The sequence below is a fragment of the Coturnix japonica genome, chromosome 13, assembly GCF_054131305.1.
Source record: "Coturnix japonica strain WE chromosome 13, WE-NBRP24, whole genome shotgun sequence".
NCBI classification, from domain to species: Eukaryota; Metazoa; Chordata; class Aves; order Galliformes; family Phasianidae; genus Coturnix; species Coturnix japonica.
In genome coordinates, this window is record NC_140675.1 from 1,990,859 (window position 1) to 2,013,640 (window position 22,782).

Consider the following 22,782-nt stretch of genomic DNA (forward strand, 5'->3'; position numbering starts at 1 on the left):
TCAGCTTCCATTTAAATACCTTCAACCTCTTGATTCAGAGATACAGTGTGTAAATGGTGAATTGTTTGTCATGTTTTTGATACTCACTGCTTCTGGACAGACATTTGATCTCAGGGTATTCAGGTAACGTTTTAGTGTCTGCCCTTAGTTGGTGTAGCATGAATGATGTCTTCTGTGAATTCATTGGTAGAGAGGAGGAGGAATATTAGCAGAATTTTCTGTGTCTTTTTGGAATAATCTTTAGTGATGCTCTCTGGAAGAGAAAACCTTAGATTTCTGAGTCTGTGTGAAAACATTCAGAGATGAGGGACAGCCCAAAGAGGTGTTGGTTTCATACTGATAAGATCTGGTGTGTTACATGCTGACATGCATCATAAGAATGAGTAGCACCTGACACTTCTGGGCTCACTCCAGATATATAAATGCAGTCCACTTAAGGCCAGGTTGCCTTTGCTTGAGATTCTGACTGGTTGGAATAAATGGGAGTGAAATTTTGTTTATTTCATGTACATTTAATAACACACATTTCAATCCCCAAGGTGCTTCATCAAGTACCCTACTCTTCTCAGTCAGTTCCCCTGATTTCACATGAGGATGTACAGCTGTGATAAGCTGAACTGAATGTGAGGTCTCATAACTCTACAATTTAAACAGTAAGAAGCTTCCAGAAAGGCCAAATCAGTCACTGAAGACCTTCTTTTTAAGACAACCAGAGCAGTCCCAATACAAATCATGTTTTACCCATATTATTTCTGTGTCCGTGTTACAGAGACTTGGCACAAGCCCCAAATACATCTCATTTATATATACACGCTTGACATTAACTGGAAGGGGGAGACTGTGGAAGTGGAGAAAAGACTCATAAAACCTTTAATTCTTGCAATGGCACGTTGGCACTTTTGTGTGCCACAGCTCAGCTACTTGTTGTATAGAGAGAACTCAGCCTATAGGACTGTGTAGGATTTGCATCCTGTTTAGAGGGGAAAGCCAGCAGCAGAGTGCATGGAGAGTACATGCCTATGGTTTTTGAATTACACATTAAATGAGTGTTTGTTCCGCTGGGCTGGGTTTGTGCAGTTAGTATTCGTGGGTGCAAACTACAGACTGTGGAAGACTACAATATAAACATGAATGTGGATACACGTGGGTGTGGAAGACAGTCCAATGCATGTTCAAGTGTGCACCAGTGTGTCTGATGAACGTGTAACTTTAATTGTGTCTTTATGGATGGTTGTTGTTTGTTGTAATGCTAGAGTCTTAGAAATGTGTCCCTGTACATCTGTGATCATGTAAATGTGTGTGTATGCACAGATCTATATAAATGCCTGATGAGAAGTGCTCAGGGTTTCCAAGTAGGAGATAACACAGTGTACCAAAATCAGCGGGAAACTCCAGTGCATTCACATTCAGCCATCATTTTGTTCTAAGAAAATGGGGATTTTCCTTCATGAAAGAAGAGGCACAAGTGCAAAAGGGCTTTTGTGGCACTGACTGTGCAGCTGATTGTCAATCTGAGACGGAGGACTTTCCATACGTGCCTTTTTCTTTCACTTACCCTCACAGATGTGACCTCTGGAAAGAAAAGCTAATAAAGCCTTTTTCCCCCCACAGAGAAACACACATAAGAGCTTGGCAGAAACTGCCATTTCTTCAAAGTCATGTCTAACAATTTTTCCACCAGCACCAGCTCTTCCTTTTAGTCTCTGAAAAGAAGGCTTGCCAGTAAAAGTCCAGAAATAACTTCTCTCACTAGAACCCGTGTTTGCCAACAATAGCTAAGGAAAGGGAATCTATTTTTGTATCTGGATTGTAGTGTGAGATAGTTCTGGTGGCCTAATCTAATTGTGGTTTAGGATGTTGTAATCTCTGTATTGAGGTATATGGGAGAAAAATAGTATGTGTGCCTCTTCTGAGAAAAGAATTAGGGTCAGTGCTAGCAGTAGGAGAAATTGAGATAATACCAGATAGTCTCTGTTTGGCAGCCAAGGCCAAGTCTCACTGTCTCCAAGCAAGGTAAGCAGACCAGGCTTCTGAAGAGTACTTGGATTCAGCCACGAGTCCACATTATTAGGCAAGTCCATGGTAGTGTAGCAGATCCAAAGTGAAAACACACGTTAGTAATTCAGGGTGATGTTTGTGGGATCAAACAGCTCAGAAACCACTTGGCAGGTCCACAGTGACAAGGTGATGCTGGGAAGTCAGTTCTGTGAGTCAGAGTCTCACCATAGGGTGCACCATATACACACCATAGGGTGTGCTCAGGTAAAAGCATGTAAGCGTTGCTACAGGAGCTACAGACCTGCAGTTTTACAGCAGAGCCCTAAGCTGAAGTGGGGCTCTTAGAATAGGTAGAGGGTATGGGTAAAGGCCCCAGGCGGGTCTGGCTGAGGACCTTTATGGCCTGTTAGTGCTTTCAGAGCTCTGAAAGAATGATTCATTTCACCATCAGAGTATCATGTCTGGGTTGTCTCTGTTCTGTATCAGAACTGTGGAACAGCTGCTAAAAATAAACCTTAGAAAATCTATTCCAGACTTTATACGAGACCCTGTCTGTGTTGAGCAGGAGATCTGGGGTTCATTCAGACAAGTATCTGAAAACCTCACAACCAGCTGGGTGTACTCAACATGTGTGTTAGCTGTTCTGAGTTTTGTAACTTAAGCTATTAATTTAAGGCTTCTGTTCACTCTGACTAGCTAAGATCCTGACAGGGACTTTAATTCACAGGCATAAAGCTCTGACAGTCTCTGCTTCTAACTGCCATAATGGACAAACTTGATGGGCAAATGCGTTTGTTATTTTTCTTAGGAGACAAAAACTGATTCAGGTATTCAGTTGCTGTGATAATAGCTATTCTAATAGAAGCAGACGTCTCCTAGTGTTGTTTCTATCTCTTGCCAATCTTGAGCTTCACCACTCTCCTGAATGTGTAGCTTTTTAGTCCTTCTATTTACTGAAGGTCTGTAGTTGTACACTGCCTTTCTGAGAGAGCTCAGATTCCACTTGTCTGTCCCTAGTGGGCAGGATAGAAGGTACTCCCCTCCCATATGTTCAGGGGCACAACTGCATCTGCAGAGCTTTGAGGTTCTTTGTCAGAGAGTAGTGCTTGCTAGTTACTCTAGAAGCTGCAGGTGACCCAAAACACTGAGCAAGGGACTCCACACTCTCTACGAGTGTGGGATTGGCAGCACATCTGCCTGATAGAAGGTCTTTATCTCACAAGAAAAGAGAGAAGAGGGAAGCAACTGCTGCCGTGATCTCTGCAGCTGCCTGTCATCCTGCCTGAGTGAGTTTGATGTGGTGCTGTTGCTTCTTTACAGAAAAAGACGCAAGTTATTTTAAGACACTCTTATTATTTTTCTTATTTTTTGGAAATCTTAATCTTTTAAAATATGGCAGGATCTCGAATTAGATGCTTCAAACAATTTTGCTTCCAGCAGTGAGGGGTGAAGTGTAGGAGGTAAAGAGAACTGTGGGTTACCTCCCCATCTCTGCTGATGTCCTTCACTAGGTGCCCTTCACTAGGTCACTCCTCCTCTGATTCAGCATCCCTGTTGGCAGCTTGCAGTACTGCTCTCCTATCTCCCAGAGGATATCCTGCGATTAATTGAGGGATGTATCTAAATCGCTTTAGCATGCAAGCCAAAAGTCATCGGGGACAAAGCTGTTACTAGGGCAGGAATAAAGGTCAGACCCTTGCTGACATGGTTGTCTTGATTAATTACTACACTAATCTCTATAACTCCTCTTCAGCAATATAATTTGGCCTCATCCCTTGCTTGTTTGTTGGTTGTTGTGGTTTTTTTTCCTTCCATTTTCTGCAACTTAGTGGTGAGAGAATTATTGAATAAACCCACATGGAAAATGCTACTTCTCTCTTTCCCACCTCTTGGCCAAACCTATGCCTCATTCCCCCTTAGTGTCCTGGGGGAATGTGTCTTAGTGTCCTGGGCAGCCTTAGCTGGTGGGGGCAACCAGCCCATGGCAGACAGTTGGAACTCTGTGATCTTTAAGGACCCTTCCAACCTAAGCTAAGAATCTATAATTCCACGATTCTTAGGGATTTGAGGAGTGATAGACAATTACTTGAATTACTAGGAACATGATGCATGGAACTGGCAAAATCAGTTCATTTGATACTATTTTCCTGCAGCTTTTTTTATGTAGGAAAGTACGAGGTCGGTGCAAGAAATCCTTAGCGTCCCTGTTCTCTGGGTGAAGTGTATTGAAGGGCTGAGCAGCCAACCATGGCTGAGGGCAGGAGGTGCTGGTAGTTTGGATTCTGCGACTAATACAGCTCTGGGGCTCATTGTTTTGGGACAAACACTTTTGAACACAGAGACTGTGCAGAGTCCATTAAGGATCACCAGCAGCATCAGAAGAAGATACAGAGGGGCTTGGAGAGGAGCAGAAGGCAGACTGAGTGAACGTGTGTAGTGAAGGGTAGTGAACCGAACCTGCTTTGGATGAACAAGAGGGAAGATTCCCTCCAGGTTACTGCCCAGTGGGAAATCAAAGAAATGAAGAAAATCACTCCGTGTTTCCTATTCAGCTCCTCATTCGGATCTGTTGTATTTTCCACTCCTCTGTGATTACGTCCGTGTCTCAGTCAGGTATTGTTTTCTGCTTGAGTTGGGAATGTTCCCTAAAGCTGTTCCGAGTGCGCAATACTCTCTCATTCTCTTTCCCAGGCCAATTTTGGAGTGAATTTTGGCAGATTACACAAGTGCAGAGTGTTTACTGTCCTGTCTTACATCATCATTTTCCCGTATCGTTTATTTTTCCTTTGACAGATTTTTAACACTGCCAGTCTAATATGCATCAGAGATTGTCGAGTATTACCATAATGCAGTGTATTGTGGGTAATCCCATGCAAATTGTTCTGTGGAAAGTCATGCTAAATTATCTTCTTGGGGGGAGAAAGAAAAAGGCTTTTGCTTTCATTTATTTTAACCGTTTGTTCTTTGGATTTCAGAGCAGCTGCCAGTGGCAATGATTTAGAACAGTTGTTTGACACTCGGCACCATGTGAGGCGATGCTCCTCCTCAAAAGACATGGTGCTAAATGCATGGCGTTGTGTACTGTGCTAGGTTTATTGTATACGTGTCTCCAGTGTTCACATTTAAAACGTTGGTAGGTTGTCTAAGGAAAAATCTGAGTGTATGTTGGGTTGGCACAGTGAAGGTAGGCATTGCCAATTTTTCCAGCTCCATTGTATGAACATATTGAGGAAATACCAGTTCTTGTGAGCCTGAAGTGCATCAGATGTCTCTTGGAAGAGGCAGATCTGATCATACACGCTCTTGTTTTCTTTTTTTCTTTATTATCAAGGTCATTTGCTTGTAAACTGGCTGCTTTGTTCTTTCTGAGGTCCATATTACTTCCCCAAACCGAGACAGTAATCCTCCTTCTGGATGGAACACTTGATTGTAGTAGAAATGATTGCAGTGTCACAAACAGAGGATTATCGTTTTAAGTGGAAATCATAAAAACAGGTTGAAAAAGACTTCTAAGAAAGAGGCAGCTTGTTCTTATGCAAATTTTCTCAGGTAGTACAGCTGCAAGTTAAGAAGTCTTGAAAGCATATAATCTGGAGTCAGCATCTTCTCTGTTAATACAGGTTTGCCTGCGTCACACTGTGAACGGTCAGTAGGTCTCCAAAGACTCAGAGAAACTTAGTTTATTCTTCTGAGGCCTACATGTCTTTCTCTTTTTGCATGATGCTCTGGAGGTTGAGGCATTACTCAGCTGCTGTGCATTTGCTTCTGGCTGGTCTCCTCTGAAAAAGACAAAGTGGAAATATTCATTGCAGAACAAGAGGAAATATAAGCTGCTTTTGTGTGAGTCACATCAGTTATCCCACTTGATAGAGATAGTTGCCTCCCCCTCACCCTACTTCTGTCTCTCTGATCTTGTTTCCCTTTCTTCAGTCTGTTCCTTACAGCCTTCAAACACCTGATTTCTTTTTCTCTTTCTTTCCAAAAGCACAGTAAGTGGAGAAGTTAAAGTAAGCCTTTGCTGGTGGGATTATAAGAGCAGTAAAGGCTTATAGGTGGTTTGAAGAAGTTTGTGTCTAATTGACACTCATCCTTGGTAAACAAGTCCAAACGTCTGAGCTCATGCTGCTGGTAGGTTCCTTGTGGGCAAGCAACAGGGGCTCATATCTGCTGTAATAATGTAGAATATTCAGTTTTGATCTCTGTTGTTTTTGTTTGCTGGTTCCTTTCTTTTGATACTAATCGTATTCTCAGCCAAAAGAGTGGTTTAAAAAAACCCCATCAGCCATCAGACTACTTGTACCAGCGGACATCTGGGTTGGCAATAAAGTGAGCCTTTGGACTCCGCAGACCTATAAATCCTGGTTAGCAGCTGGTGGCAACTGTTTCACCTGGAGGAACTTATCTTGATGTCTGGCATCTGGTTGTGTGGTCTGTATTCCCAAGACCCTTCACAGGATGTCCCTCCTAACCCAACCTTTTTGTAAAAAGATCATTCTTTCTCCCTGGGCCTTTTGGTAAAATACGTCTGTTAAGGTAACTTTCTGACATATTCAAGCTGCAAGAAGCATCCTGTATCAGAATAATTATGCTAACACCCATTAGAACACAGCCAACAAGCCCCTTCTTTGTACTCCCATCCTTCACCTTCAAAGGGAGCAGTTACCAGGCTGGATTCCTCACCAAACAGTGTGTCTCTTTCCTCTCTGATCTGAACTGGGCACGTATGCCTTTTGTGCTTTCCTGTGTATCCTTGGCTTGGGAAATCAATGGTTCCTTTGTTGCTTTAGAAGTGCTAATACAATGAATTCTGGAATTGTAGTTGCTTACTGTCACTGATCACTTGGAAGTGTGTTAGGTGGGGAAACCAGCTTTGGCAGCTGGCTGAAGATAACCAAAGAGAACTTGTGAAATGAAAAAAGATAGAAAATTGACATGAGGAATCCTTCATAATATAGGGGAAAAGGCGCAGTGTAAGGGGACAGCCATACAATATATGTGAAATTTGAGAAACGAGAAAGGAAGGCTCAGAGCTGCAGATGGCTCTGTGCCCTTACCTCTCACTCATGAGTCTCTTTATGAAGACGTGTTTAAAGTAAATGTTTAAGGAGACCAACAAAGAGAAGGTCTTGGGCTGATCTGTGAATATGTGCATGGCAATTTAAGTGCAGGAGCTGGCGTGTGGCGTGGCCCAGGCAAGGGGACTGCCATCGGGTAGAAGTTTTGCTCTGGTGCCAATGGAAGCAGGAGTCAGAGGAAATGAGGGATTTAGTATAGAACAGACTTAGATCTGGAAAAAAGAAGCATGCTCCAAGGCATAATCAAAAGGCTCTGGAAGGAAACAGTGGACCCTCAGGACTGGAATAATAAGGAATTGTGAAGGCTGAGATTTGGATGCATGCTGGAGCTATTTATGCTGTCCTGGGGCCACAGGCATGTTGGCAGAGCTGGTAGGCAGCCAGGACAGGCACAGAGCAGAATGCTGTGGGACCACTCTGGCTGTTTTATGCAGGAAGACAATGTCTGCACGTTATCTGTCGGTGTTATTTTATATTCAACCAAGGCTACAACACACAGAATCAGGTAAACCTCAGGTTTTATTGCTGTAAGAGTTATAAGGGAACAAAGGAACTGAAGATTCAAACTGGTAAAATCATTAATAATGGCCAGTGGGGTAGATAGCAGACATCTCAAACATGCTAAACAATGTGCTCATTCTGATTCCTTATGTTTTAAAATTTACTCCAGAGGTTGAGAACCACCAAAAAAAGAAAAAACCTACGAGAAACACAAGGGCAGGGAAGCACAGTGACTGAGTTAATTGCCTTGATGGCATGAGTGAAGGGAGATGCAGTATACAAAGTTTGTCATTTGTTAAGACTCATATTTAAGTGAGCAGCATTGGTGGACATCCTAGTTAAGTCAGAACTAAGGAGAAGAGAGTTTCCCTCACCCAAAAGAAATCCCAAAGGGATTGGAGTTTTGGGGTGAGGCACAAAAGGGTCATTTGTATAGTGAAAATCTACTTAAAAGTCTGGAAAAATAGGTGGGATGTATTAATCATCACTGGGGTGGGAAGAAATGGATAGTAAGGTGACTCCAGCTACCACTCTGTTTTGGTCTGTATTTCTTTAATGACTGAGAAATGAGGAGAACAGTAAAATGCTAAGATTTACTGTTTGCAGCTGATATGAATTATACAGTAGGAAGGAGGACAGCAAGACTGTGGTTACGGGAATGGAAGATAAAATACAGACGGTGGCGGGGTAAAGCATGTTTGAAGGAATAGTTTAAAGCATTCAAACACATGGTTGGGTTCTGAATTAGCTCTGACTGTTCAGGAAAACATAAGTAGCGATTAGAAAGACAGCTCAATAAAGATATCTGTGCCATGTGCAGCAGCAACAATAAAGAAGAAAGTGAGTAAGATGCTTGTGTATGTGAGAAAATGTAGGCTTGGAAGATGCTATAATATCCCTATAGACGTGAATGGTAGTACCTCCTTTGGACTGCTTTGTCTGTTATGAGTTATTTTCTTTGTAAGGCAAAAGAGATAATGAAAGGGGGGGCTAGAGGAAGCACACAGTGGCCTGGAAGGCAGATTCGATATGGGAGAGTATTAGTGATACTTGAGCTATTGAGAGAGAAAGGGAAAGAGTGCAGAGAGCTCAGCAGTAACACTCAGCACTGTGCTGGGGAGAGGCTTCACAGTGATGTGGATATTTGGTGGCAGCATAGCAGGAAGCAAACTCGCCACCCCATTAAATTCCACTCCATGTAACGTTGCTATCAGGCCAACATGCAGCTTTGCCGGTCTGCTTGTGTCTGTAATGTGCTAGCATGGGAACAGAGCACCAGAGATCCTGTGGGGCAGACAGCTATCAGGCTGGAGCATGCTGTGATGTCTGGGTCATGCTGTGCTGGCTTCTTTCTAAATGCACTCTAGTGCCTAAATCATTATGTTGGTGCAAAAGTGATACCATGATCCATCATGGGGTCTTATTTTGTATGGGGAAGAAAAGCGTACTAGTGTTGCTGTGTCATTTTGGTCAATACATATTTTCATCACCTCTGGGATGGGCAGAATGGCATATGTTTTATCAGAGTAAGAGGGAAAGGCTTCAAAGCTTTCTATATTGCAGATTATAGTATAGTGAATTTCAAAATAAAATCTACTTTGTAATTTCCCAGTAACTATAAATACTTGCTCTGCTTTAAAGCCACACAGAAAAATAACAAGGTGTTGTGTAACATAGAACAATATGGAGGGCATTTCATGAAAAGATACAATTGGTTCTTTATATAACACATAATTAACCAGGAGAACCTGATAGTGAATGACATTATGGAGACAAATACTGTACTAAGAATGTTCAAAACAGGTTAGACGCTTTCTGAATAGCATCTGTATTTACGTTAGCCAGAATAAACATCATAAATCCTTTTGTTGCCAAGCATGTGGTGATCACCAGCCAGGATTAGGAAGTTATTTAACTCCCACGGTGAAATATGGCCAAATGAGTTAAACTCATAGCTGAAAATGCTTGGGTGGGCCTGGAGTCTGCTCACTTTTCTGTATGCTGAAGTTATTCATACAAGCAGAGAAGTGGAAGTAGAGAGGGAGGAAAAGTGATCCAGGGATTAAACTGCCAATTTAGGACTTGCAAAAATTCAACTTCTTGCTTTCCCAGACTGCTTTTATGAGCTAATTCATTTGACACAGACTCTCAGATGTACTTAGAGCTCCACCTCACATTTAATCTTCAGGCACCTCAGGCTATAACCTGGCTGTGACTTGTTCCAGGTTCCATAGAGTTCACACAGCAGAAGGTGTACGAGTGAGAGAAAGCCGTGGGTAGACTACAGATGAATGTTGAAGGCACAGTCAGATGGGGTAACAGCAGTTAACCTGTTGCCAGTACTGGAACCTGCATTAAAGACAGAAATGTTCTTGAACAAAGCACTTGGTTGTCACCAGTGTAAAGTAGTTTTCTTTTCTTACACTGCCCCAGAATCACTGTATGACCTTGAACAGTTTCCCCATTTCTTCTTCTTGTCTGCCAAGTAGGAGAGTTAATTATCTGGAGCACTATTTGTTTTCTTTCAAGAATTAGCACTTATTTTTTCTATTTATTTTCTGTTTTGTTGTTGTTGTTGTTTTTCCTGACAAACAAACAATGACAACAACAAAAACATACTGACAATTCCCACTACTTTTGTTCTTTGCCCTCTGGACCTTCTTTATGGCTCATCTACGTTGGTTTTGCTTTCTATTTTTTTCCATCTTTTATTCCTGATTCAGCCACTTTTCACAGTTATGCCCCACATAAATGTATGCATTGGTCCCAGTGATACCCAAGAAGTGATCTGGCAAAACTGGACCTTCTGGTACCATGTACTACCTTCCATCTCAGGAAGCAATGCGAAAGAGGTGCACCAGCATCCAGCAAGTATGGAAGCATTCCATACCCAACCACTACTGCTCTGTGTGAGTGTGCAGTCTCTGGGGGAGGGTGATGAGAATATATCCCCATCTTTATGCTTACTTTGGTTGGCTATCTATGCTATCTGAATAAGTAGAACTTGACAACCAGTTTTACCATTTGCTAAATCCTCAGTTCTCTTACAAACAGGCCTTTCAGGCCTCTTTCTGCTCTCTGATCTGCTTTCCTCCATCCCTTGAACAATCTAGCCTGTAGCATCTTTAGCCAGGGAAAGAGTCCGTTTGAATGACAAATCAATAACCCATCTTGTGACGAAACAAAGAAGTTTGCTCAGTCCCAGCTGAATCAGAGCATCAGCTAAATTCAGCAGATTTTCAGGGAGGGTTGACAGCAAGCTGGGCCTTGTTTCCTCACCTAGTAGCCAAAGTACTGAGGAAAGCGAGGATGGGCATTCATAACGAAGCACACCTCTCCAACAGTGAGATGGGGATTGAGGTTTCCATTAGTTTTCCTCTTGTTATCATTCCTCCACATCAGCATCCACTGACCTCAACCACCCCTCCCTCTTTCTCATCCTTTTATCTCTCCAGTCCTTTTATCTTCTGTCTTTAACTCAACCCCTCTCATCTTTCTAGAAATTCAAGCTACCCAATTTTTTTTCTCCATCTTCAGCCTTTTCTGCTTGCTTAATCCCTTTGAAATCTTTTGGCCCAAATTTCTATCCCCTAAACTTTGTCTGTTTAGAATGTCATACCTACTGCTTAGGGATCTCTGGGCCATGAGAAAAACTGGCTTGTTCCCTACTGTCCTCATCTCAATAGCTGGTTCCCCATTGTGCATCAGCATGTTTTCTTTCACAGGGGTTTAAAGGACACTATCTTTTGGGGCTGGCCCAGGCTAAAATTTCATCTGCAGGCACCAAATGTTTCATTCAGCTGTGTGGTTTGTCCTGTGCAGCCTCGAAGTAGTTTCTATTAGTATTCCAATGGAGAGCTCACTGATGGAATTAGTGGGAAACCAGACTGCCAATTTATTTATACCCAGCCTTAGGGCATAACCATTGTGCATGTGTAAAGCTGTTGAGATGCAGAGTATACTCTGCATGTGTGTGTGTATGTGTTGACTGGAAGTAAGTTTGCAGGGAAAAATATTGCCTCAAGGATTGAACAGTGCCCAAAAGTGACCGTACTGTGTGCCAAAGATCCCTTTTCTCTGAACGCAAGAGAAAAATGATGGCTCTGAAATCTGTTGTCTACTTGTGTTTATTAATATCTTTCAACTCCAGTTTAACTGCAGCTCTTGTTACCCTGGTGGAGAGAGAAAATTCTAATTTAACTTCTGGAGTCCTTCCACCTTCAACAATATCTGTGTTATGAAACTATCGCTGCCTTTGGCTTGTGGGGTTGTTTAAAGCATATGAGTAATGAATAACGAAGTTATCCCATTACATTGTCTCTTAGCCTGTGATGTGTTTTTAGGTAAATTGAGAGACGTTGGAAGCATTTAGTTGTGAATATATAGTTGATGCATCAGTGCTGAATGCGAATGAACTCTTTTTCCGGTATAATTTCATCAACTTTCATTAGGAGAATTTTTATTGCCATTATCTTGGCCAAATGATAAATCACGGAATAGCTTTCTTATTTTTCCCCCTCCTTCCGTGTTTCCTATTACTGTGACACAGTGTCATTTAGGAGATGCAGATGAACACCTCACTGCCCTGTTATGATAAAAACAGTTTGGGCAGAGAACAAATGTACTGGTTTAACTAGACCAAGAGCTAATAGGTTGTGTTCATTTAATTCATCTGATTAGCCATGTTGAGTTCCTCTGGAATGTTTCTTCCCACCAAATCATATATACAGATACATCCAGATATTAGAGCATGGTGATGTCTCTCACCATACTGTCTGCTGTGGTATGAAAAAATGAGAAGAGATTAGCAAATAATGTCTAGTTCCATTATTCTTTATAACAGCCAGGAAACTATAAACCTGTTATCCTTTAACATTATGTCTTCAAAAGACATGCATGAGGGGGCCCAGGGGACCAGTGGGCATATTTGTATTGCGCAGCAATGTGTGTATTGAGCCAATGCTGATCCAGACTGGCACTTTCATGTTATGAAAAGCAGAAACTATGCAAAGATATGAGCTGATCATCAAAGAAGAATACCTTTGTTAGCATATCCATGAGGCTAAACTAATTAAGACTGATGATCTTGTCTGCAGCTTTCTGGTACAGTTTTCTGATTCAGACTTTGCTTAGATTTTGCTGGCTTGGAAGACTGCACTGCACTCCGCTTCTCATACAGATGCCTCCAGAGGAGGATGGAGCCATGTAGGATTGTGATGGGGAAAGATAGGGTCTCTGAGAGTTCAGGACATTGCAGAGGACCTGATGGCAGGTAGAACAGCTTCCTCCTGCATGGTAGTGGCAAACGGGTTATATATTGTCACTGTGAGTAGAAACAATCCAGCTTGACTGCTGTGGAGCTTCTTAACCAAAATCAAAAGTTCACCACTTCTCTTTCTTTATCTCTTGTAGAATTTCAAGAATTTCAAGCAAGGCAGGAGGGGCTGGTTTCTACCCAGAGCACCAGCTCTTGGCACTGCTGGCAGATATCATTAATGCTGTTAGTTTGATGCATCAGTTCTGTCAGCATCTTCACTTTAATGGTAGTCACCAATGCAGCTCCAGCTCCTGCCTCTGCTGAGAGCTGAGGAAGAAGAGGGAGAGCATTGTCTGAGTTGGAAAATAAAAGACTGCCTGTGTTTGAAGTGAATTAAATGTGTTAACTTGTAATGTTCTAGCTGAGGTTTCCAGCTGTTATTCCCGAGCTGTCTGTTCTCGAAGCAATATGGGTCCATCATAAAGCAGCTAACTTCAGAGCATGAGCACTTACTGTCTGAGGCTTCTCAGGTGTATTATACTTTTATTATTATTATTTCTCTGTTCATAGTTTCCTAAGGCCTCTTCATATCCTGAATAAAACCCTGGGGAATTGTAAGCCCACAGGCTGAGTTTTAGCACTGTCACTATTCGCATCTCCTGGATTGATAGGTATTTAGTGTGCTGCCTGGATCCTGGAAACAGGACCCTAAGATACACCCCAGGGAAAGCCCCAAGATGTTCCTTGTATTTTTTACCCCTGAGAGAATAATTCCTTTGCTGTGGAAGTGACTTATTTTTGCTCAGAAATGTCACCATTTCCACCTGCCAATTGTAACTGCCACACTAAAATGTCTTCTGAAGTAAAATAATGGAAGTGAGGAATCTATGTAGAGCTGCTAGGCCCTCGTTGTTTTGTATTAATGACCATTGGTTCCTCTAAGCCTCTTCATCTATTTTCTTCCCATTATTAATAATTACTATAGTTCATTGCACCTGGCTCTTACTTAGCAAAGCTTGCAGTGATTAGGATGGGAGAAGAAATGGTGTTAGAGATTTGCTGACTGCTTTAAAGATATTTAAGAGACTTTCTGAGAGCAGAAGTCAGATCTCCAGAGTCCTTTGTCTACGCCTGGCAGGGAGGCTCTGTTTTCTCATATTGTTTGTGTGCTCTTCTAGGCACGTCCTCTACTTATCTAGCTGTCCAACCACTCAGTATATGTACAAGCTCAAAATAATGCATTATTTGTTCATTATTCATTATTATAATTACCTATTCATATTTATTCATATAGTTTGAGAAAACAAGCAGAATTTCAATGTGGTTACTATAGGAAAATGTGTTTGTTATCAGATAGGGCTGCTTTAATGTTAGATTTTATTTGTACATGCTGGACTTGCTGGAGTTGAAGTGAAGGCATTCGCCTTGTAAGACATTTTGTGGCCTCTAACAAACATGAACCAAAAAAAAGCATTACAAGGGAGCTGTAGATGGTCACTTGGGAAGCCTCTTTTTTCCATCCACCTCCATGCTGTTGGCTCCCAATTTCTCTCAGCTGTGCAGAAGATCCTAGAGAAATTATAAGTGCAACCTTACATGGGAAACATAAACAAATTAAAGAAGGCAAAACAAAACTAACTACTAAGAAACAGGAGACTGGAGCTCAGCCCCCTGTTATCAGTTACTGGTATATTATATATATATAATATATAATATATATAATATATGGGCTCTGTTACCTGTAAGATGTGCAGTAACAAACACCGAGTGAAGGGTCAAGAGCAGGCCATGCTGGTGTGGAGCACACACTGTGCTTGTGGCTGGTGCCAGGGCTGTGAGCACGGACTTATGGCAGTTGCTAAGGAAACAGTCTTGGAAATGGGATTGGAGTTCTTGTCAGAAGGTTGGCTGCAGAAATGGTTTGTGCTTCAAAAGCACACGGGGCTGATACTGACAAAGGCTGCAATTGTTCAGCAATTGATTCAACCCCTGGTGTGATAGCATTAAGGAGTAACACATGATGTGATCACTAAATGCCAAAGATGAGGGATTTTGCAGTTTCTTTGGGTTATTTTCGGTGACTCTTTTGTGGTTTTGGAGGTTTTTTTTGGTCTCTTGCCATCTCACTGCTTGTGAGAAACTACCAGTAATTACACCGGATTACTCCTATGTAGGCCCTTGATGTGTTACTTTTTTGTTGGGTCTTTATTTTTTTAAGTAGTGAAAAAGCATGCACAGACAATTCAAAGTCAGGGCTCTTCCATGTGAGGATCCACAGCTTGAAGGAGTCCTCTTGGAAAGGTGATGTTGATAATCCCAGTCCTGTTTTTGCATTTCTTTGCCTGCACGTCCCTACTAGAGACATAGGCTTTTAATACACTGAGAAATTCCTCAGAGTTATTTGTTATTTTGCAATTACTTTGTAATTGATTTTCTTAAAAAGCAATTCATAACTTGTTAAAGATGTTCCCTCCTTCCCCTCTTCACTGTTTTTTCTCTAATCTCTGCCACTGTCCAGTATTTACAGTCATAAAACCTATTTGTTTCCCATTGCTTAGGGAGATGACGCTTCTAGAGAGAGAAAAAAGATGAGACCTAATGATTTGTAAGAGTGTATTTAGTCAGATCCTCTTGGGGTATGAGTCTAATTTGTACAGTGACAACTTCAGTGTAAGTAACCAGAGCAGTTACACTACTTGCCTCTGTTGCCTCTGTAAAATAGAAGCTATTTTAGAATAGATCCTGTAGAACAAATGCTATCATTGAATTCATGATTGACTGTATGGGAACCTGAATGAGGTGATACTGTAATACTAAGAGCTGTCCTTCTGAAAAACAGTCTCCCAACACCTGCGCTTTGTACACTCAGCAATGAAACTTCCTCCTTTTTTCCACCAGGGCCTGCAGCTGGGAACTCAAGAGCTGGAGGAGATGGGAAGCAAGTTTTGCCTTGCTCTGCTCATTCTGCACCTCAAATCCTTGCCCTGCAGCAAGAAGGTGATGGCTCAGGCAGCGCTACTCCTAGATCTGGAGGAAGAGATAACAATAACAGACCGGGCACAAAGGTCAGTGACAGTTTCCTTACAAATTTCATTTTCCTCTCAAAATATTACTTGAGCATATGGATGGCACTGTCTCAGTGAATTCATCAACAGGAAACTGAAGTTTCAGGTGATACTCTGTCCACCTCAGATCTCCTCTGTGGAGTCAATCTCCTACAGGGAAGATGTTCTCTAGGTGAAGGACTTTGATGGTATGATTTAGAAACAGTATGCCTGATTCTGCAAGGATTCGCACAGTCATTCCTCTTTTCCTCACAGCATTGTATCCTACAGACATATGAAGCATAGGTTTGTGATTTTTGGTGCGTGTGATGAAGTCATTATCCAAACAACCATATGGGAGGTGTTTTTTCCTAATTGCAAAATTCATTTCTTAGCTTCCTGTGTTCAATGGGATGTATGCAAGTGAGGTTGCCTCATATGTGGGGAATTTGGCCTGGGTAAAGGTCAGAATATGGGATGCTTCAGCTGTGATGAAGCAGAAATGTATGTGCTCTTTCTAAACCATGCTATTCCTAGTTCTACATGCAAGCACTTACTCTTGCAATATTGTTTTTCCAAGACAAATGGAGGAAAAAATAACTGAGTGATGTGATATGATTTGAAGTTCCCAGTGGGTTTGTTATCAAAGAGTGCTTCCAGCTTCATCAATGAAAAGCCAATTTTTTCTGTTGCAGAAATGCCCCCATAATTTACAGCAAACTTCCAGTCTTCCCCCTGCAGGAATACTTAACTGACATTCGCACCACCTGTTCCTCATGCCTGAAACCATTCTTACAAGCTTGTTCGTGGTTTTTAATGTTTATGGGGAGCAATGAAAAAAAGAGAACTAAAATATAGAGACATTCCTTTTGTATAGCTGTGCTCACTTGTACATATGAACACATAAATGAAGCAATTAACATGTATCCTAAATGGTTTCAGTACTGGGGACAGCCATCCGAGAAATCGTTGGTGTCTCATTAGAGAGAGCTACTGAAGCCTGGCCAGGTGGATGAATTTGAGATATAAATCAGATTTTCCAATTCTGAATTAGAGCTGGAGGAGTTTTTGCATGAAAGTAACTTCAGGGAAGGAAAATATTGAACTCTGACTTGTCCCAGACACTGAAAATAAGTTGGTCATACCAACTCCATGAGCACTTTCTCTCATTTGTGTGGTTTTCCATTACCTTTTTCTTTGGTTGGTTTCATGTTAGTGAGCATTCATTTCATTTTTCCTGATGTTGTGTGGGCGATGAACCTTTACCAATATAGCAGCTCTCTAATGACAAATACTTTTAAAGAAGTTAAGAATTAAAGAAAAATCCCTTACCTTGTACAGCTCCCATGCCATTCCATATCTGTTTGTGGTGGTCAAAAGCAAAGCGCTCTGTCCCTTCAAGGTTCTGTGTCATCTGGGGATGGGATGTCACTGCTGAAGGCAGTGTGATGGTTACTTGTTCATTTTCACTCCAGTGGGTGGAATTGCAGATTTATGGAGTTCTGATGGGTTAGGTGCAATTAGTTGGCATTTGTAGTACAAGTAAACATTACATTGTTTGCTCCTGTCTAAAGATTTGCCATATTACAGGAGCTTTTTGCAAAAGATCAGGAAAAGGGAGATGTGGGGACCAAGGGGCTTGGCTTGTAAGTGTATTCTATTTTATGATAAATAATTCATTGAAAAGGATTGTGCAGCTTATTGATTCTGATTCAGAAAATTAATATTTTGCTTCTGGGTTTCTTTGAGTCTCGCCAAGAGAACTGCATAATTTGATTTTAGAGGGAATAAGAGGCCTAAAGCAACCAAAGGAAGAATGCAGAATAAAGAGAGCACACTGCTATGGGCAGGAGAGCAGCTGTATCCAGGCCTCTCCCCCAGCTCAGACTTTGAAATAAAATAATGCATAGACTATGAAATAAAAAACTGATTATCCATCAGAACTGGAGGTTGCAGTGTGGGGTTCCACTCGGTCTAATCTTACTCTGTAAAGATGAAATCCAGTCTTTCTCCATTTAGGTAGCACAGGGAGCTCAGCAGAGTCTTTCTGCTTACTGGTGGTGTGTCACTACATCAATGGTAATTATAGTCTACTTTTGCCAAGACTAGAGCTGTCTTTCATGGTTTAAGGAGCAGGAAGTGTTTATAGCTTAGAACCAGTGCTGTTGTCTTCTGTAGTTACCACAAAAAACACTTGAACACTTTCTATGCTTTCCTCTTGTGAGGATGGAAATAACCCAAATTATTTTTGTACCTTTGCCAAAGCAGAGTTGAACTCGGGGCCTGCAGGTGCTACACAGGAGCGACCTAAATGGTTACACTGTGGGATGTCTTTCTTGTGTGCTTTACACTGTGAGCAGAGGTGGTTTAAACACCTTGCAGGCAATCCCTTTTCCAGACCTCTGTACTGTGTAATGAATAGTGGGTGTTTAAGTGGGAGCCAATGGGTCTGACTGCAGCTTAAGTTTGTTTTTGGTAGAGCGTGTTGCAGAAGACTGTCTTGACTGACTTTCTCACCTAGAGAAAGATACACATATGGATGTTTCCTATCAGAGCAGGATTAACAGTGTCAGAAGAAAACGATGACTGTCACTCGACCTTGATGAAAATACGATCTTTATTTAGTTGATAAGGTTCTATTTTGCAGAAAACATGCTGAAATTGCTCTGACCACTCAAGCTGTGATCAGTGAGATTAATTGCACAGTGCTTATGTTCAATACATCTATCTAATTTTCTAAATGTGCATTTCTGAGTGCCCGTCTCTATAGTACTCCGGGTGACAGGTCAAGCCATGGAAAGAGAAGTTAATCCAGTACTGGACAGATCTGACTTCCAGGTGATATGTCTCATGGCAAAGGTACATAGATCACAAGCCAGAGGTCTTTTATGTTACGAAACTCCTACGGTTCATGTTCTGCGTTTGTGTCTTTTTTTTTGTCATGGTGTCTGGTGTGCGTGGCATTGACTTGGCATCTCAGCATCTCCCTCCAACAGCGAACATTTTCACCTGTCAACGTTTATAACTGGATGTGTCTTTTAATTTTCCTCTTAGAGCTCTCTCTGCTCAGGGCATTTTGCAGCCTTACTTTTCCGCTACTGCTGTGAGGAGGATGAAGGAGCAGGCTGGACACTGGCTACTTCTCTAGAATAAACTATTTGCTCTGTCAGAGTCAGTGAGCGGTAGATCGAAGCAAGGTAATAGCTACTGGGGAAATGACTGGTCTAATGGAGGCATCTTGTGTGAATGGGGGATTTCTCCCACCTGATTTCATAGTGTTCAGTGTACAGTCTCCAGTGAGCCGAAGAAAGGTGTGCTAAACCTTTAGTGGTCCTAACAAAATGTATTTTGGAACACAGGCAAGAATTCCTTCTTGACCTCAGTCTAGCACATACAGTATATGAAGTCATTCAGGAGCATTAACTGTGTAGTAAGTTCCCAGCAGAGGCAGGGTAACAAAGTAGCTATATCTGAAAATAAGCAAAAAGGGAGTTGAATTTTTGTCTCTGGGGCTACATTACTAATAGAACCGTAGAGTATTTCCCCCAGAACCTGGAAATCCTTGGAGAACATGAAATTCACATAACAACTCTTCATCTCTGGTTCTCTAAGGGCAGCTGTCTTAAAGACCAACAGGTAACTACTGAGATTATTGCCATGAGATGCAGTGAGATCATAGGATTCTGGATTACCTGAAAGTGCTTGACTGTGTGGAAATAGTTTAACTCTGAAATCTCTACAGTACACTGCAAGTTCCTTACTCAGATATTCTCTCTCCACAAAAACCTCCTATGTACTTCCTACTCAATGCTCTACTCAATGCTGTACCTTTCTAAAACTGGGGAAAGTCTAGTAAGGGGACTTTTGTTTTAGCTCTGTTTAAATGGTATGTAAATGATGTGCTAGCAGAGTCCTGGAACCAGTACTCCAAAGGTTGTTGGTACCTAATATATTGCTTCCCATGATTATTAGTTGAAGACAAAAACAAGTGATTCTTTAAATGTTTCCAAAAAGAATATCATCCAGAGAACATCCTGCAAACTTCAGAAGCATAGATGCATCTGGGGATGGAACAAACTCTTGATCATCCTAATACAATTCTCATAACTGCCTGTCTAGTGGTTAAATTGTTCAAGGTATCAGCCAGCTTTTAGTTAGCATCCTGTGCCCCTGGGGCATTTCTCCTTAACTCTCACACTTGTTTAGGTGCCGTCACCCTCATATTGCACAAGACCTACTAAAGAACTTAGTAGTTTGTGGGTTTTTCTTTTCAGAAACTTTTTATAGGTGTTTTTCTGCATCAAAAGGCTATTCCTCTACCAGCAGGCCAGTTTTAAGGACCATTCTGCCAAGTCAAATGTCAAATATGTGGAGGGTTAACTGCATTTTGCAGCCATCTTCTGAAAAACAAGGTAATGTATCAGTTGATTGTAGAGGCATTTTACTCTCTTATCTCACAAAGATACAGTGCTGTAGATGTTGGCCTCACAACTCTGCTTTTGCTCAAGAAGAGCCACTAATTCTTGTATTTCCAGCCATGTCTTGCAGTCAGTTCAGGCATTCGGAAGCTGTCTTCTGGGAAAACAAAATGACAGCATGTACTTCAGACATCATGTTTTTTGATAATAAGTTTCATGCCTCATTTGCTATGAAACAATTGGGTTTTAAGTCAGTGCTGCCCAGGTAACTTCACATTTTTCATGACCACAAAGAGGATGAGAAGTGACTGCTCACTAAGAGCAGGTTTCAGAAAGCATTACCTTGTTAAGGGTGTTTTCCCCTTTTTCCTCATGTTTTGAACGGATGGCACTTCTGTTCATTCTCTTTTTGCATTTGTGCCTTTGAGTGTTTTGCAAACACTGCAGCAGTTGTAGCCCTTTGTTTGGGAGGTGTTTCTTACATACTGAGGCAGACCCTTGCAAAGTCATTAAGTGTTTTCTGCTGACTCAGATATTATTCATCTCTTGTGTTTCTTTATCATTTCTTATGTTTCTTGAACAGAGATAAATTTCTCTCCTCCCCAGATGGTAAATATACCTTACTGTGATATTAATCAGAAGCAGAATGTTTAATCACTACCATGGCCCTTTGTCCAGGTGCAATCTATTCATCTTCCATACAGTGAGCAGTTAAAATGGTCAGTGAGTGGATGGCAAATCCAATAATATACAAGAAGGATTTGTAGATCATTTGGAACTGTGCTTGCTCTTCTCCTATACTTCATTGATGCACCATCACAATCCTAGATAGTATTGAACTGTTGGATTTCCCATCTCTTCTCTGTAATGCATCCTCGCCTGATTATGGCTGTGCAAGCAATTCTGCTCATCTTTTAAGCTATGTGGCCAAAATGCCATTCAGATCAAAATAGAGTGAAGCAGACCCAAAGGTGGGAAGTTCAAAGAGCAAAAGAACAAAGAAGGAACGAGGCGTGTTGGTTTCAATTCATGCATCTTTAACACATATTTAAACAGCAGAATTACGACATGATAGTTCTGTGCAGTGATGGCAAATGGCTCCCTTGCTTCCTGGTTTGTGTCTTCCTCTGCTTACAGGTGAATGTGGGTTTCATTTGTTGTTACAGTTTTTTGTTTGTTCGTTTAAATTATATGAACTGGAACTAATTTTGGCTGAAGTGTTTGAGTGCAAGACAGTGCTTCACCCTCCCAAATGCCCCATCTCCTCATGGTTCCAACAGGCTGAGTACCTGATCCACTGGGGCAGTCTGTACGGTTGGACTCTGGGGAGTCCTCTGACACATGCATGGAGATGAAAGGGCTCTTTCATCATTTTGTGAATCTAATTCCCTGGAAAACATCAGCAGGAATCATCTGGTAGTTTTGATTCAGATTTCTGTTTGATTGAACGTTCATTTTTCTTTAAGTAAAGATTTGGAACATTTTTAACCTTGATCATCTGTAGACATTAAATATCTTGGGGCAGCTTTCAGAAGGAGAGGTTATTTATTGATTCCATTTTTTAGCTTGGTCACAGGTTATGTAGCTGTTAGAGGAATTTGAAGTTTCTACTGCTTTGTGAACATCTATGAATGTGATATTCCTGTGTTTGGATGCCTGAGCAAAAAGGGCATGGTGATGGTGATAGCTTATTAGGTAAATCCAAGTTTCGTGTTTGCCATACTGTGTCATGTTAGTGGTGTAGAACATGGAGCAAAAGGAGCTGCTAATGTATTTCATATAACTCTTCAAGGGCACCGCCTAACTTTTAACAGTAAAGGAGTGTGTCAGCTATGAGAGCAGCTGCAGAGTTCTGGGGTAGACTCACATTACTGTAAGGAGTCAGAATCACTTTATGACTACCAGGAGGTATTGCTTAAATACATATATACTCTACAGTGCTCTTTCATACAGATGCTGCAAAAGGGGAGTATCTTCTTTCTGTCCAGGGTCTGACGTAAAACCTTGATGTGCCTGCTCATGAGAGGAAACACCTCCAACTTTGGATTTAGATCTATTACTGGATTCAGATTTTACTCTCAGTACATATATATTGATAATTGTGTTTTGTAAATAAGAACATGAACTTTCTTCCATCCCTCCCTCCCTTCATCCTTCTCATCCAGCACACTTCAGCGTCTCTCCTTTGTTAGTGTGAGAATACAAGCCCAATGAATTCTGTGGAGGTTCAGCCGAGCAATGCAGTCTATAATTAATGTATTTGGTATTCAGAAGGCTTTTATGTAGCTGTGCACAGGTGAGCCACTGTAATTCAGCAACTTTTCATTAACACTTTCTGGAGCTGTCCCTGTTTTCTTCCTATTGATTTTTATTATTATTATGAAATAACCTTGGGAGCCACACAGATCTTGTTGACTGTTACCAAATACCAGTCCAAGCCTATCTCAGGCTGGGAACAATTATTCATGCTTACTTCAGAGGTAATTCAT

The 22,782-nt window shown here is 41.5% G+C and overlaps 1 protein-coding gene and 1 long non-coding RNA gene across 2 annotated transcripts in view; one reads left to right on the forward strand and one right to left on the reverse strand.

Annotated features, from left to right (window-relative positions):
* Positions 1–22,782, forward strand: part of LOC146758568 (cytosolic carboxypeptidase 4-like) — a 79,069-nt gene that overhangs the window by 39,776 nt on the left and 16,511 nt on the right. Inside the window, exon 5 of the mRNA XM_085514877.1 lies at positions 15,730–15,896. Coding sequence (XP_085371003.1) covers positions 15,730–15,896 — 167 coding nt within the window. The remainder of the gene's footprint in view (positions 1–15,729; positions 15,897–22,782) is intronic.
* Positions 11,898–14,863, reverse strand: LOC146758569 (uncharacterized). Its single transcript, XR_014934017.1, has 3 exons — positions 14,571–14,863; positions 14,309–14,400; positions 11,898–13,158 (listed from the first exon to the last, which is right to left on the reverse strand). It is a non-coding gene; the product is annotated as an uncharacterized LOC146758569 (long non-coding RNA).